The sequence below is a fragment of the Anolis sagrei genome, chromosome 6 (genome assembly GCF_037176765.1).
Source record: "Anolis sagrei isolate rAnoSag1 chromosome 6, rAnoSag1.mat, whole genome shotgun sequence".
NCBI classification, from domain to species: Eukaryota; Metazoa; Chordata; class Lepidosauria; order Squamata; family Dactyloidae; genus Anolis; species Anolis sagrei.
This window is the reverse complement of record NC_090026.1, coordinates 102,830,453-102,842,857: the sequence shown is the minus strand read 5'-3', so window position 1 is coordinate 102,842,857 and position 12,405 is coordinate 102,830,453. Positions and strand designations below refer to the sequence as shown.

Here is a 12,405-nt window from a genome sequence, read left to right as displayed (position 1 = left end):
AGATAATAGGAAATCCTGTTGAAATGATGGCTGTTCCAACCCAAGAATACCCTAAAGTTGCACTGGAGGACCTAGGACCTAGAGGGGACATCTTTTTGGATCAATTAAACCGTGGGTATTAATCCTGTGAATACGGAGGACATACTGTATTAGTATAATGTTATGGCACCTTCCATGGCTTCTTCCTCAAATTATGAGGAAACAGGTACTTTTCTGTCATCTTCTTCATCCTGAATGTATACAATTTTATATATGATTAAAATATCCACAATGTATATGATTAAACATGTTCTGCTCTTTTTCTTACAGCTCCCCAATGAAAGTGGTACTATTCTGGAGAAACAGTACCAAGAAAAATTATTACAAGAAATAGCAAAGGTATCAGTCTGCTACAGAAATGCATTAACTACCCACAACGATATGATAAAAGTCATGGTTTAACATGAAATGTCTTAAATTAGCAATAAGATCACTGCTTCTTGGGGGGAAAAGAGATGACCAGATAAAAATCAGAATCTGGAATGCTGTCTGAACCATGGTTTCTGTGAAAGTTCAGAAACAATTCTGTGCTATGGTTAGCATAAACTGTGATTTGGTATGAAACATTGGCCCCTGATATTTGATAACAAAATCCATGGATACTTGAGTCTCGTATTATAATAATGGTGTCTCTTACGTAAAATGGCAGAGTATGTTTTTTTCTCATTAAGCAACTCCTTTAATAATACCCATTATATTACTATAACATTTCTTTTAATAATTATGGTTAATTAACATATCTATTGTTGTATGTATTCTATATGTAGAATGCATGTTGTACTGACCCCATGGACACTAATAAATCAAAAATAGAAGACCTATGTTTTGCTGAATCGATCAAATATATGGAAATCACATGGTAGATGTTACGGGACCATTTTCAGCAACTTCAACCAATGCTGAACCAATAAAAGAATGCATGGAGTGATAGTTCAACATCTGGATTCTATGCTTTTTTTTAGACTTACAGGCAGTTCCAAGTTATAAACATCTGGTTTATAAACAACTCATAGTTAAGAACGGGGGTGAGACAACAGAAAGTGAATCTGCCCCTAGGAAAGGAAATTTGCTCCTGGAAGAATTTATCAGGGGGAAAGGGTGTCTCCACTGAAGCTTTATCACCAATCCTTGTTTCCACAACAAACCATTTTTTTCAAAATTCAATTATTGCAGGGACAGAAAGTGATGTGAAATCTAAACGAACATCACAGGGGTGTTCACCCTTCCCTATGCTATCCAAAACTAAAGAATATATTTGGTTGGAGATATACTTAAAAATGTATATTTAAAAATACTTATAATATATTGAATTTACTTGTTACTTGTAAGCCGCTCTGAGTCCCCTTCGGGGTGAGAAGGGCAGCATAGAAATGTCGTAAATAAATAAATAGATGTATCAGTTCCAACTTACATATATTTCAACTTAAGAACAAACCTACAGAACCTATCTTGTTTGTAGCTTGGGAACTGCCTGTATATATAGCATGGCACTGAAATTGATTGAAATATTATCTTTGATTAATTCATATGACATCTTAATTCCTCCTTTCTGTGTTCCAAACTGTTGTCTTTTAAGGTGGTTGTAACCATGAGTATAGAGTTTGCCCAGAAAAATGAACTAGCAAGAATTACTAACCCAAAGGAGGATGAAATGTCTTTGATGGTACCAAAGCAAACTGGACAGGACTGTAATTTCAGCAGAAAAGAATGTCCTGAAGGAATAGATAGCCATAGAAATGAGAAGAGAGATGCTAAGTGTGAAGAATTCAAATCCCTTAGTAAAGAGATCAGTGAAGAGTGTGGTGAAACTTTGTCACTTGAAGGACAATTTCATCCAGATGTTAAGCCTGCTGTGATACTTGGACTACACAATGTTGATCCAAGCTTTCCAACAGACACTTCCTCAAATGTTAAAGATCTTATGCCAAAGAGATCTCTAGTAAGTCAGATGTATTCCAAAATTATTTTTTGAAAGTCATAACTTTGTGAGATTTTCCTTTAATTTCATTTTTCTCAGTGCATAATTAGAAAATCTCAAATAGAAAATTCAGATGGACCATCTTTTTTTGTATTTTTATAATGTAAATATTTTATATCTACCACCTCATTATGTTTCATCTTTCAGACTACATTCTCCAAATACTCCCCTTAATTTTGATATACATTATTCATCATCACCAGATATAGCATGTGTGAATTCATGTGTATTTTAAAATGTACTAAAAATAGATTTAGATTTCCAGACATGGCATGAAAATAGTTCTGATTGTGATAGGAATGAAAACTGGATGGATCAGCTAACACTATGTGAATTAAGACTAAGAAAGCAGAAATGTAAAGGAATGATCTATTCAGTGCCAGAGTTCTCCTGTCTAAAGTCTGTACTATCATAATACTTGAAGGAGGAAATTACTTTTAGTTGTGGAGGTTAATCAGCTTTCATGGTTCAGCTGCTATAATGCATAATAGAGCATAGAAGACTGAAAAGTAAATACAGTGATATATTGTTAATATAAATATTTTTATTAGTGAAGCTTTGGCTTCAAGTCTTTGAATTCAAAAACTAATGTAGATTCAGACAATACATGTGTATACGAAATATTGGCAGCACGGTTCTGTATATATTTTCCCGAAAACGAGTCACAGTGTTGGATGCAATTACCGTATATAAGTCATCCTTGCATATAGGTTAAGGATAGGTTTTGGGGCCAAAATTAGTGGATTTTTGTATGACCTGTAGATAAGTCAAGGGTCATTCCAAAGAGAGGTGAAAGCAGCAATGCCACCTCATGGATCATTTCCCCTTCCAAGCTTTCAGAAAAGCCAGAAGTAGAGAGAATAGAGGAACGCAATGCTTATTTTAGGTTCTTCCAGAGCAGCTTAAGTTTTTGCCTTTTACCATTCAGAGAAGGGGTGGGTTTTTTTTTATATGGGGTTAAGATACAGTACTCACATTGACCTGAGAATAAGTTGACCCAGTTTTAGAGAGTTGATTTTTTACTTTGTTTTTTAGACTTATATATGTGTGTATAAGGTACTTCTGTGCAACTGTGTTGTAGTTGCATTCTAGAATAAAACAATGGTGATTTTCTGTTTAATTAAAGGAATTCATCATGGAATAATCTCCAGTGAGTCTAGAGATTTAGAAGCACTTCTTTAAAAAGTTTCAATTGAAACAAGCTACGAGTGGGGTTTTTTTTTTTTTTTGGTGATTTACTGTACATTTTGTCATTTCTCATTATTTGCCAACAAAAAATATAGGATGCGAATGAAGTTTCAACCTCTAGCATAGCATCTTCAAGCCAAATATCGTTGTATGAAGAACGTTTGGAAGATATGCGTCTAGAACTTGTTCGTCAGTATCAAGAACATCAGCAGGCAATAGAAATATTGAAACAGGGTCATATGCAACAGATGGAGTCACAGAAGGAAAACCAAGATCTTTTACTAGCAGAGCTTGACGGGCTTAAAATGCAATTGGCAGAGGTAATTTGAGCCCTGGAACGTGGGAGGGTTGGTACGGTGGGAAGTAAATAGACACCCTCTCTCCCAAACAGCTTTGTACTTTATATACAAATGAGACAAATGCATTTTCTCCATATAATAAAATGTTTGTGTCTTTAGTTTTTACATCTGCTGTATTCTTTATTATATATACTTTATAATTATATAATTATAACTTTCATATTTCAAATAATCTCTAATTCATATATATAATTGTAGTCTGTGCTTTTTCAACTATCAGTTCTGTACTAATGTCCAAAGACACAAAGGGGGCACTCATTAGTTTTAGTCTTCTGAGAGACCTTAAAATCAATTTACTTAACATTTTTTCTGTGTGTAAGAATATTGTGTTTACATATATGTAAAACTGGATCAATTTTTGAGGTTTTCTTAATCAAACTATTTTAAATCTCAGTGCTTTAAAGGCTCCAGATCTCAATTGATCTTATTTATTTATTTACCTTATTTATACCCTGCCTTTCCCTAACCCAAGGGGCACTCAAGGCACCTACACAGTGCCTTAAGACATACAAAGGTTAACTTAAAATAAATTGGATTAAGGTTAAATCATATTAACATAATTAAAATACATTCCAATGTTAAAAACACACCATCCAGGAATCAAAGTCTAAGGCTGTTCCATAATCAATTACACATATACCCGATTAAAATTATTGCACTGTGCTATTTTTCGAAAGCCTGCTCCCAGAGCCAGTTTTTATTCTCCTTCTAAAGGCTAGGAAGGAGGGGGCCGATCTAATATCTCTAGGGAGGGAGTACCACAGCCAAGGGACCACCACTGAGAAGGCTCTGTCTCTCGTACCCACCAGTTGCGCATTGCGAAGAAGGTGGGACCGAGAGCAAGGCCTCCCCAGATCTTAATCTCCTAGATGGTTCATAGGGGGAGATAAGTTCAGACAGGTAAACTTGCATCTTGGAAGCTAATCAAGGTCAACCATGGTTTAGTGCTTGGATGAGACGCCACCAGTGAATACCAAGTGTTAAAGGCTATATTTCAGATGAAGGAACTGGCAAAATTATCTCTATTCCTTGAAAACTTTATGGAATTAATGGGGTTGCTCTAAGTCAATATGCAACTTGAAGGCACATGCACATACATTGGATTTAATCTTAGGCTGGCATTTCTCTTTAAATGTAGGCCCAAAAGGAACATAATGTTTTCTTGAGGAGTTTTAGGACTATTTTACATGTCTGGTTTCTCTTATGGTCAACTGTGATTTTTTGTTTTGTTGTTGTTTTGCTTTTTTAGAGTATCACTCTGGATAATGACAGTATAATCACAGAAAGAGAACAAATGCTTTTAGAAGAACTAGAATCACTGAAGAAGCAACCAATACCAGGAAGAGAGAAAGTACCCCATGAAATGAAAGACAGTGGTACTCAAACACAGGTATTCTACCCTTTGACTTTCTTCAAAAGCTATGGAATGTAAATAGAATAGCATTCCTGCTGTTGCTGCTTTCAGCACAGGACATTTTCCTAAAGGCTGTCAGATTTACTTAAATATAGACTAATCAAATAGGAAGGCAGGGCTTAGATAGTTTGTATTATATTGAAAGCAAACTCTTTATTTTAATGTTGCTGTAGTAACAATCAACAAGAAACCTAGAAGCTATTTATTTAGCACAACAAACTTGATTCTTATAGGCTATGAGTAGACTGTTTCAGTTTACAGTGTCACGTATCTGATAACAGGAGAGTTAATTATTATTTAAAATTACATTGAAGCTTGAGAATTATGGGTTTTTTTTTATTCATTTCGTAATATGCTGTGGATCATAAGCGTGCATTGATTCCATTATGACAGGATTTCTGTCTCTTTTGTCCACTTTACCATTGCCAAAACCTACCCAGGCTGAAAACGTGTGTCAGAATGAATCCAAAGAACTGATCTTAGAAAGTGACGTTGAAGAAGGAAAACAGGAAGAAATATCTCCAGATATGATTTCAAAAGAAAGGTATGCTTATTTGAAGGTTGAAATGCTCTTGATTCAGCCTGGCAGTTTTTCTGACGACAAGAGGAAGAAACATTTTAAGCTTGGAAACTGAATAACTACAGCCTTAATAAATCCATGAACAATTATAACCTTCTATTTTGGTGGAAGTCAGCCTAAATTTCTGAAACTGAAATTCCAAATCTTTTTCTGTCTAAAGACCTTCTTTGACTAAATGGGCCTGGCCTAGATCTTGGCCGCATTTTGTTTGGAATGGGTAACAGTGAATATAGAATTAAGGGTTAATTGGCAATGATTTTGGAGTCTAATTACTAAATTCAATAGCTGTGTTATTTGAATGTACAAAACCATTCATAAGTTATGTTATTTCTGTGATTTTTATTACATTACTGATTTGTCTATATGTACCAAATTTGGTTTGTTGTTATTATTGTACCTTTCTTCAGAAATTCTGTTAACAGTGTGACTTGACATTATGACAATGTTACTAACCAAATGATATAATTTGATAGACTGTTACATAGTTCTTAGCAATGTTTTTGTGATTTATTTTTTATTTTGTTGCTTTCTTTATAATAATTTCCACACAACTGCTTTATGACTCCATAAAATTGCTTGCTTTATTTTACTTACTGTCAATTTTTCTTACAGTTTATTTGAATTTTGGTTGGTGTTTCACATTTGTATGTGTTTTACTTATTGTATTTTATACCATGTTTATTTTATGTTCTTTTTTTAGGCCCCTTGTACCGTGTGTAAGTCACCCTGAGTCCCTTTGGGGAGTTGGTGGTGGGCTATAAGAATAAAGTTATTATTATTATTAATTGAAAAAATAAATTTAGTTAAGAACTTTCTCCAATTCTTAACCTTTAAAAAGTCTTTCTGCCAGATCTATCTAGTTGTCACCTATCTAATCATTCTTCATGGTGGAACACTGGTATAAGTAGTATGCAATCAAGTAAGAGTTAATGTGTCAAAATTATTTATTTATTTACTATATTTATACCCTGTCCTTCTCACCCCAAAGGGGGCTCAGAGCAGCTAACAAATTATGGCAAAAATTCAATGTCACATCATACACATCACAATAAACATACAATATCAAATTATAAACAATTTAAACATATAAACTGTTAAAACATATCAATACATTTTGTGTATGTGTCAGGAGTGACTTGACAAATTGCAAGTCGCTTATGGTGTGAGAGAATTGGCTGTCTGCAAGGACATTGACCAGGGGATGCCCAAATGTTATTCCTCCCTATGGGAGGTTTCTCTCATGTTCCTGCATGAGAAGCTGGAGCTGACAGACGGGAGCTCACCCTGCTCCCCGGAGTTGAATCGTCAACCTTTTGGTCAGCAGTCCTGCTGGCAGAAGGGTTAAACCCATTGCACCACCGGGGGCTCTCCTGGTTTTAAAGACATTAAAACAGATTAAAAACATACATAGTGCCAAGTCTTGATTTTCCATACTTCTTGATTTTTCCTACTCTCACAAATGGATTTATTTGTCATACAATTATTATTATTTATTTATTTCTAGTATTTATATTCCGCCCTTCTCACCCCACAGGGGACTCAGGGCAGATTACAATGTACACATATACGGCAAACATTCTATGCCAGAGACACACAACAAATATAGGCAAACAGTCAGAGGCTATTTAACTTTTTCTGGCTACCAGGGGAACTGTCGCTTTCATCGTCCATCTGCGACACTGATAAAGTACTTCCGCATTCCCCGCATGCTTTTTGCTGGAGTGCTTTGCTGGAATCTTTTTTATGGCCTCGTAAATTTTGTTAAATTAACCTCCCCACACATAGGTGGTACCTAATTTTCCTACTTGACAGATGCAACTGTCTTTCGGGTTGCAAAGGTCGACAAGCTACACAATTGGTCGGAAGTTCATTCTGCCCCGGGCTGGCTTCAAACTCATGACCTTGTGGTCAGAAGTGATCTTAATGCAGATGACACTCAGACAGCTGCGCCACAGTCCCAGTTTTAATATATCATTTGAGAAGTATAGACATATTAAATACAGAAATATTAGGTTTTAATATACAATATATATTTATATATGTCAAAAATATGGAAATACATTTTTCTCATAATTAAATATGATAGTTAAGGGTTTTATACTGCAATTTCATAATAATAATAATAATAATAACAACTTTATTTTATACCGCTCTGTCTCCGCTAGGGGACTCAGGGCGGTTTCCACATAAGCAAGTACACAAAAAACATACAAAGTAGCCATTTAAAAACATAGACATAAAACTAGTAACACAATCCTATACATTAAACAAATCCATTCCAACATTATTCCATTGTGCAAAATAAGTTACCAACAGCCTGACTTTCCAGTGGGCCTAGACAATTTGAAAAGGCTGAGCTGGAGCTCATGTAGTAGTAATATAGGTTGGGAAATGGATAAAGTGCAAAGAGTTGTACTAACTAATAGCCAGGGTAGGGCCTGGGGCAGCTCATTTCCAGGGCCTACTGACAATTATAAAGAAAGTTCTGGGCCAGGGTTATGTATTTTATCCAGCCCAAAATACAAATCTGGGAAAGTGAAATTCTTGAATGTGGCTAAGGGAAATTTGTATACTGTTTATTTATTTAATTATTTATGACATTTATATGCCGCCCTTCTCATCCTGAAGGAGACTCAGAGTGGCTTACGAGTAATATGTAAATAAAATACATTATATTATTCCATAGCACAATATTAGTATTATATATTACTATATTGTACTATACCATTATACTGTGATATTAGTAGTAATATTACATGTAATATAAAATACATAATTATAATATCGTATTATTATTATTATTATTATTAGTAGTAGTAGTAGTAGTATTATATTGTATCACATTATAATATTATCAATGTTATATGTATACATATTATATTATATTATATTATATTATATTATATTATATTATATTATTAGCACAGTGCAGGAGACAAGATGAAACTGTCTTCCTGGCCCCTCCCTTCACTCTGGTCCCAGGGCAGCAGTTGGTGGTGGGGGGACTAGAGAAAAACAGTTCAGTAAGCTAGGAGACAAGTTCCCTTTTAATTATTTTGAATAATACATTGTCGTGCACATTTACAACATTTCATTAAGGAAGGTCTTGCTTTGATACATTCCTTTAACTATGGGCCATTACCATCCACAGCCATGTTCTGTGAATTGTACCCATGGGGAAACAGGTGGTGTTTGTTCTTTGTGCACATAATCAGAAAAAAAGGGTAATTGGTTTTCATAGGGTTTATTTTTTGCTTTCTGTATCTAGATGTGCCTTACAGAAAGCCAATAACAAATTAACGAAGATTCTGTTGGAGGTGGTGAAGACTACTGTAGCTGTAGAGGAAACCATTGGGCGCCATGTTGTCGGACTGTTAGATCGATCATCAAAATCTCAGCTGCAATTTAAAACGCTTGATTGGGAGGCAAGAACAGATGATTCCATAAAGCCAAGCATCCGTGTGGGATATGAACCAGGTACTTGCAATGATGTTACATGTTGCATTGACATAAAGAAGGATTTATAATATTTTCTAGTAGCAATTCCTAGATTAGATAACTTGACTCTACGTTTTGGCTTTCAAAATAAAGTTGATTATAGGAGACCTAAACTGTGTTTGGATTTATAGCTTCAAGCTTGGGGTTGCGGTTAAAGTTTGCCATGCATGGAATACGTTGACTAAAATCAATGGAACAAGTATGTTATGACTAAATGAAGTCCCACTGATGTCATTTAGTGTAAACTATTAGCATAATTAAATCTTGATCCCATTCAGTATTTGTAATTTAGTGTCTTCCTTGTTACCAGGATGTGTGTGTGTGTGTGTGTGAGAGAGAGAGAGAGAAGACTAAATGATAAAGTTGACCCCATTTTGTCTCCCTCCGAGCTTGGAAGAATTGTATGACAAGTATCATTTAAATGAGACTTCTATCTTACAATACCTTTTGGGTGAAATGTAGAAGTCATTATCCACCAGAATGGATTCCCCTTTCAGGCCCAGCCCCTTACATAACTTTAAACTCTGAAGAGCCCCACCCCCTTTTACCAGCTTTGGTGAAGGTATGTGATGTAAGATATGAGAGCCCATCTGAGTGAGAGTAAGTCCAATTGTGTGACACTAGATTAAACTCAGGAGGAATGAACGTTCAAAGTTAGCAGCCAATTGCTATTATGCACTTTTGCTTTTCACTAGGCCATTTTGGAAATTATCTTTTCTATCTGGGTTGTTGTAGGTTTTTTCGGGCTATATGGCCATGTTCTAGAGCAGGGGTCCCCAAACTAAGGCCCGAGGGCCGAATCTGGCCCTCAAAGGTCATTTACCCAGCCCTCGCTCAGGGTCAACCTAAGTCTGAAACTATTTGAAAGCACACAACAACAACAATTCTATCTCATCAGCCAAAAGCAGGCCCACACTTCCCATTGAAATACTAATAAGTTTATATTTGTTAAAATTGTTCTTCATTTTAATTATTGTATTGTTTTTAAGTGTTTTTTGCACTACAGATAACATATGTGCAGTGTGCATAGGAATTCATTCATGTTTTTTCAAATTATAATCCGGCCCTCGAAATGTTTGAGGGACTGTGACCTGGCCCTCTGTTTAAAAAGTTTGAGGACTCCTGTTCTAGAGGCATTTCTCCTGATGTCTCGCCTGTATCTATGGCAAGCATCCTCAGAGGTAGTGAGGTCTGTTGGAACTAGGAAAAAGGGTTTATATATCTGTGGAATGACCAGGGTGAGACAAAGGACTCTTGTCTGCTGGACAAGAGTCCTTGCTCCAGGCACTGTCAGGCAATTAAATGCTAATCAAGGCGGTCAGTTGAAACATTCACACCTAGCTCCAGCAGACAAGAGTCCTTTGTCTCACCCTGGTCATTCCACAGATATATAAACCCCTTTTCCTAGTTCCAACAGACCTCACAACCTCTGAGGATGCTTGCCATAGATGCAGGCGAAACGTCAGGAGAAATGCCTCTAGAACGTGGCCATATAGCCCGAAAAAACCTACAATAACCCAGTGATTCTGGCCATGAAAGCCATCGACAATACATATCTTTTCTATCATTTGTCAGTTAATTTTGTGGAGTGCATTGTAGAGGGGTGGTTGAGAATTTTGGTTAGTTTGGATTTTTCATAGGAACTCTCTAAAACTTGTAAATGTTTTCCTAAATTTGACAGAAGATCAATTGTGGAAGAAAGCAAAACTGTCGAATTAGTTGTTTATAGGTTCTTGTGGGTTTTTTCGGGCTATAGAGCCATGTTCTAGAGGCATTCTCAACCTCTGAGGATGCTTGCCATAGATGCAGGCGAAACGTCAGGAGAAATGCCTCTAGAACATGGCTCTATAGCCCAAAAAAACCCCACAAGAACCTAGTGATTCCAGCCATGAAAGCCTTCGACAATACATAGTTGTTTATACTTGTTATTTGAAAATGAATTTACCAGTTTGGCTACTTAATCTTGGGAGCTATATGTAAAAATTTACACCTCTGTGGTATTTCTTATCCATACCACAGGTACTAATGATGTATTGATTGCAATCATGCTGCCACTGCACCCCACCCCAAATATGTGTTTAATAGACCTAATCAAAAATAAGAAACATTCCAAAACAGTTGTTCCTAATGTCAGCCTGACCCAACGTGTCAGAATATCAACAGATGACTTGAAAGACAAAGAGAAGTGATGTGTTCTTTAAAATATATTGTAACATTACAAGAAGGTGCCAGAGAAAGTAGTCCAGAGAAGTAGTGGAGGAGGTTTTAATTAATAAGCTTGGAAGGATAACTATTTTCTACTTGATGTGGAGGAGCTATTCACAATTATGTGGCTTGCTCCTGGTTTATACATACTCTATCCCCAGGTCTGTGTAACTATTGCGAGACGTGAGCACTTACAAACGTTTTAAGGTGATGGAATGAATGTATTTCATTTTGCTGACTGCTCTATTTTGGTTGAATTGCTGTTATTTCATTCAGGTGGGGAAGTATGGGTATGAGTGTTGCTGAGACAGGTTTCAAGGTGTGAGCAAGTATATTTATAGCCTGCCAGTTATGAGAAGTGTGTGCAAATCCTTATTTTTGTTAAAAGAAGTTATGTCTTTTCCACTTTAGTGCAGTCATGGTCTGCATCTTATCCAAATGCTTTGCGTTTGTTTCATCTGTTCCATTATTCATTTTACCTGCTGGGACTCCCTCTGGATTGGCAACAGAGATATTGAATTACACATATGCAATCTTCCTCCTGTTCTTTTCCATCACTGTTGCTCTCCGATAGGATTTTTCATTGTGCACAGAAGCATATACCACCGGCATTGGAATTTGAAGGCTTTGATTCTACCTTGTTAGGGAATTAAAACATAGAAAACTCTGAAGTTAATAGTGGAGAAAGCATCCAAGTAGTGCAGAAAGAAAATTTCTTCACATGCTAGAAATTGTTGCTATATCAGCATCAAAACTCACAATAATTGCCCACAAACCAGTGCTTGAAAAAATATAGACATTAATAGTTTTAAGAGGAACACCATCTGGATTTTCAATAGTAAAGAAATGAGTGAATGGTTTCTATACTGGAGAAAAAGCTACTTTGGAAGTATTCGACATTAGGAGCTATTGAATAATGAATAGCATTTAATAAAAAATCATTTTGAAACTTTTATGTCCCAGTCAAACATGATTCAAGACCTAGTTGTGATAACTATTACATTGTGAAAACCAAGATTGTTTTTATTGTTTGGAGACCAAAACAAGTCAGACACAACAGATTCTGGAAACTTGTCTACCCTGAGATCTTAGTATATAAATTAAGTAAATTATAACTCTCTTCCATGATAGATTTAAAAGTATT

At 35.8% G+C, this 12,405-nt stretch overlaps 1 protein-coding gene across 6 annotated transcripts in view; it reads left to right on the top strand.

Moving 5' to 3' along the window:
• AKAP9 (A-kinase anchoring protein 9) overlaps window positions 1-12,405 on the top strand; it is a 111,442-nt gene that overhangs the window by 45,984 nt on the left and 53,053 nt on the right. For 5 of the 6 annotated variants that reach the window (XM_060782278.2, XM_060782277.2, XM_060782275.2 and 2 more), the window contains 6 exons: window positions 310-378; window positions 1,616-1,978; window positions 3,301-3,525; window positions 4,814-4,954; window positions 5,419-5,522; window positions 8,827-9,035. In XM_060782278.2, the coding sequence (XP_060638261.2) occupies window positions 310-378; window positions 1,616-1,978; window positions 3,301-3,525; window positions 4,814-4,954; window positions 5,419-5,522; window positions 8,827-9,035 (1,111 nt within the window). The remainder of the gene's footprint in view (window positions 1-309; window positions 379-1,615; window positions 1,979-3,300; window positions 3,526-4,813; window positions 4,955-5,418; window positions 5,523-8,826; window positions 9,036-12,405) is intronic. The other variant, XM_060782279.2, reaches the window with a different exon arrangement.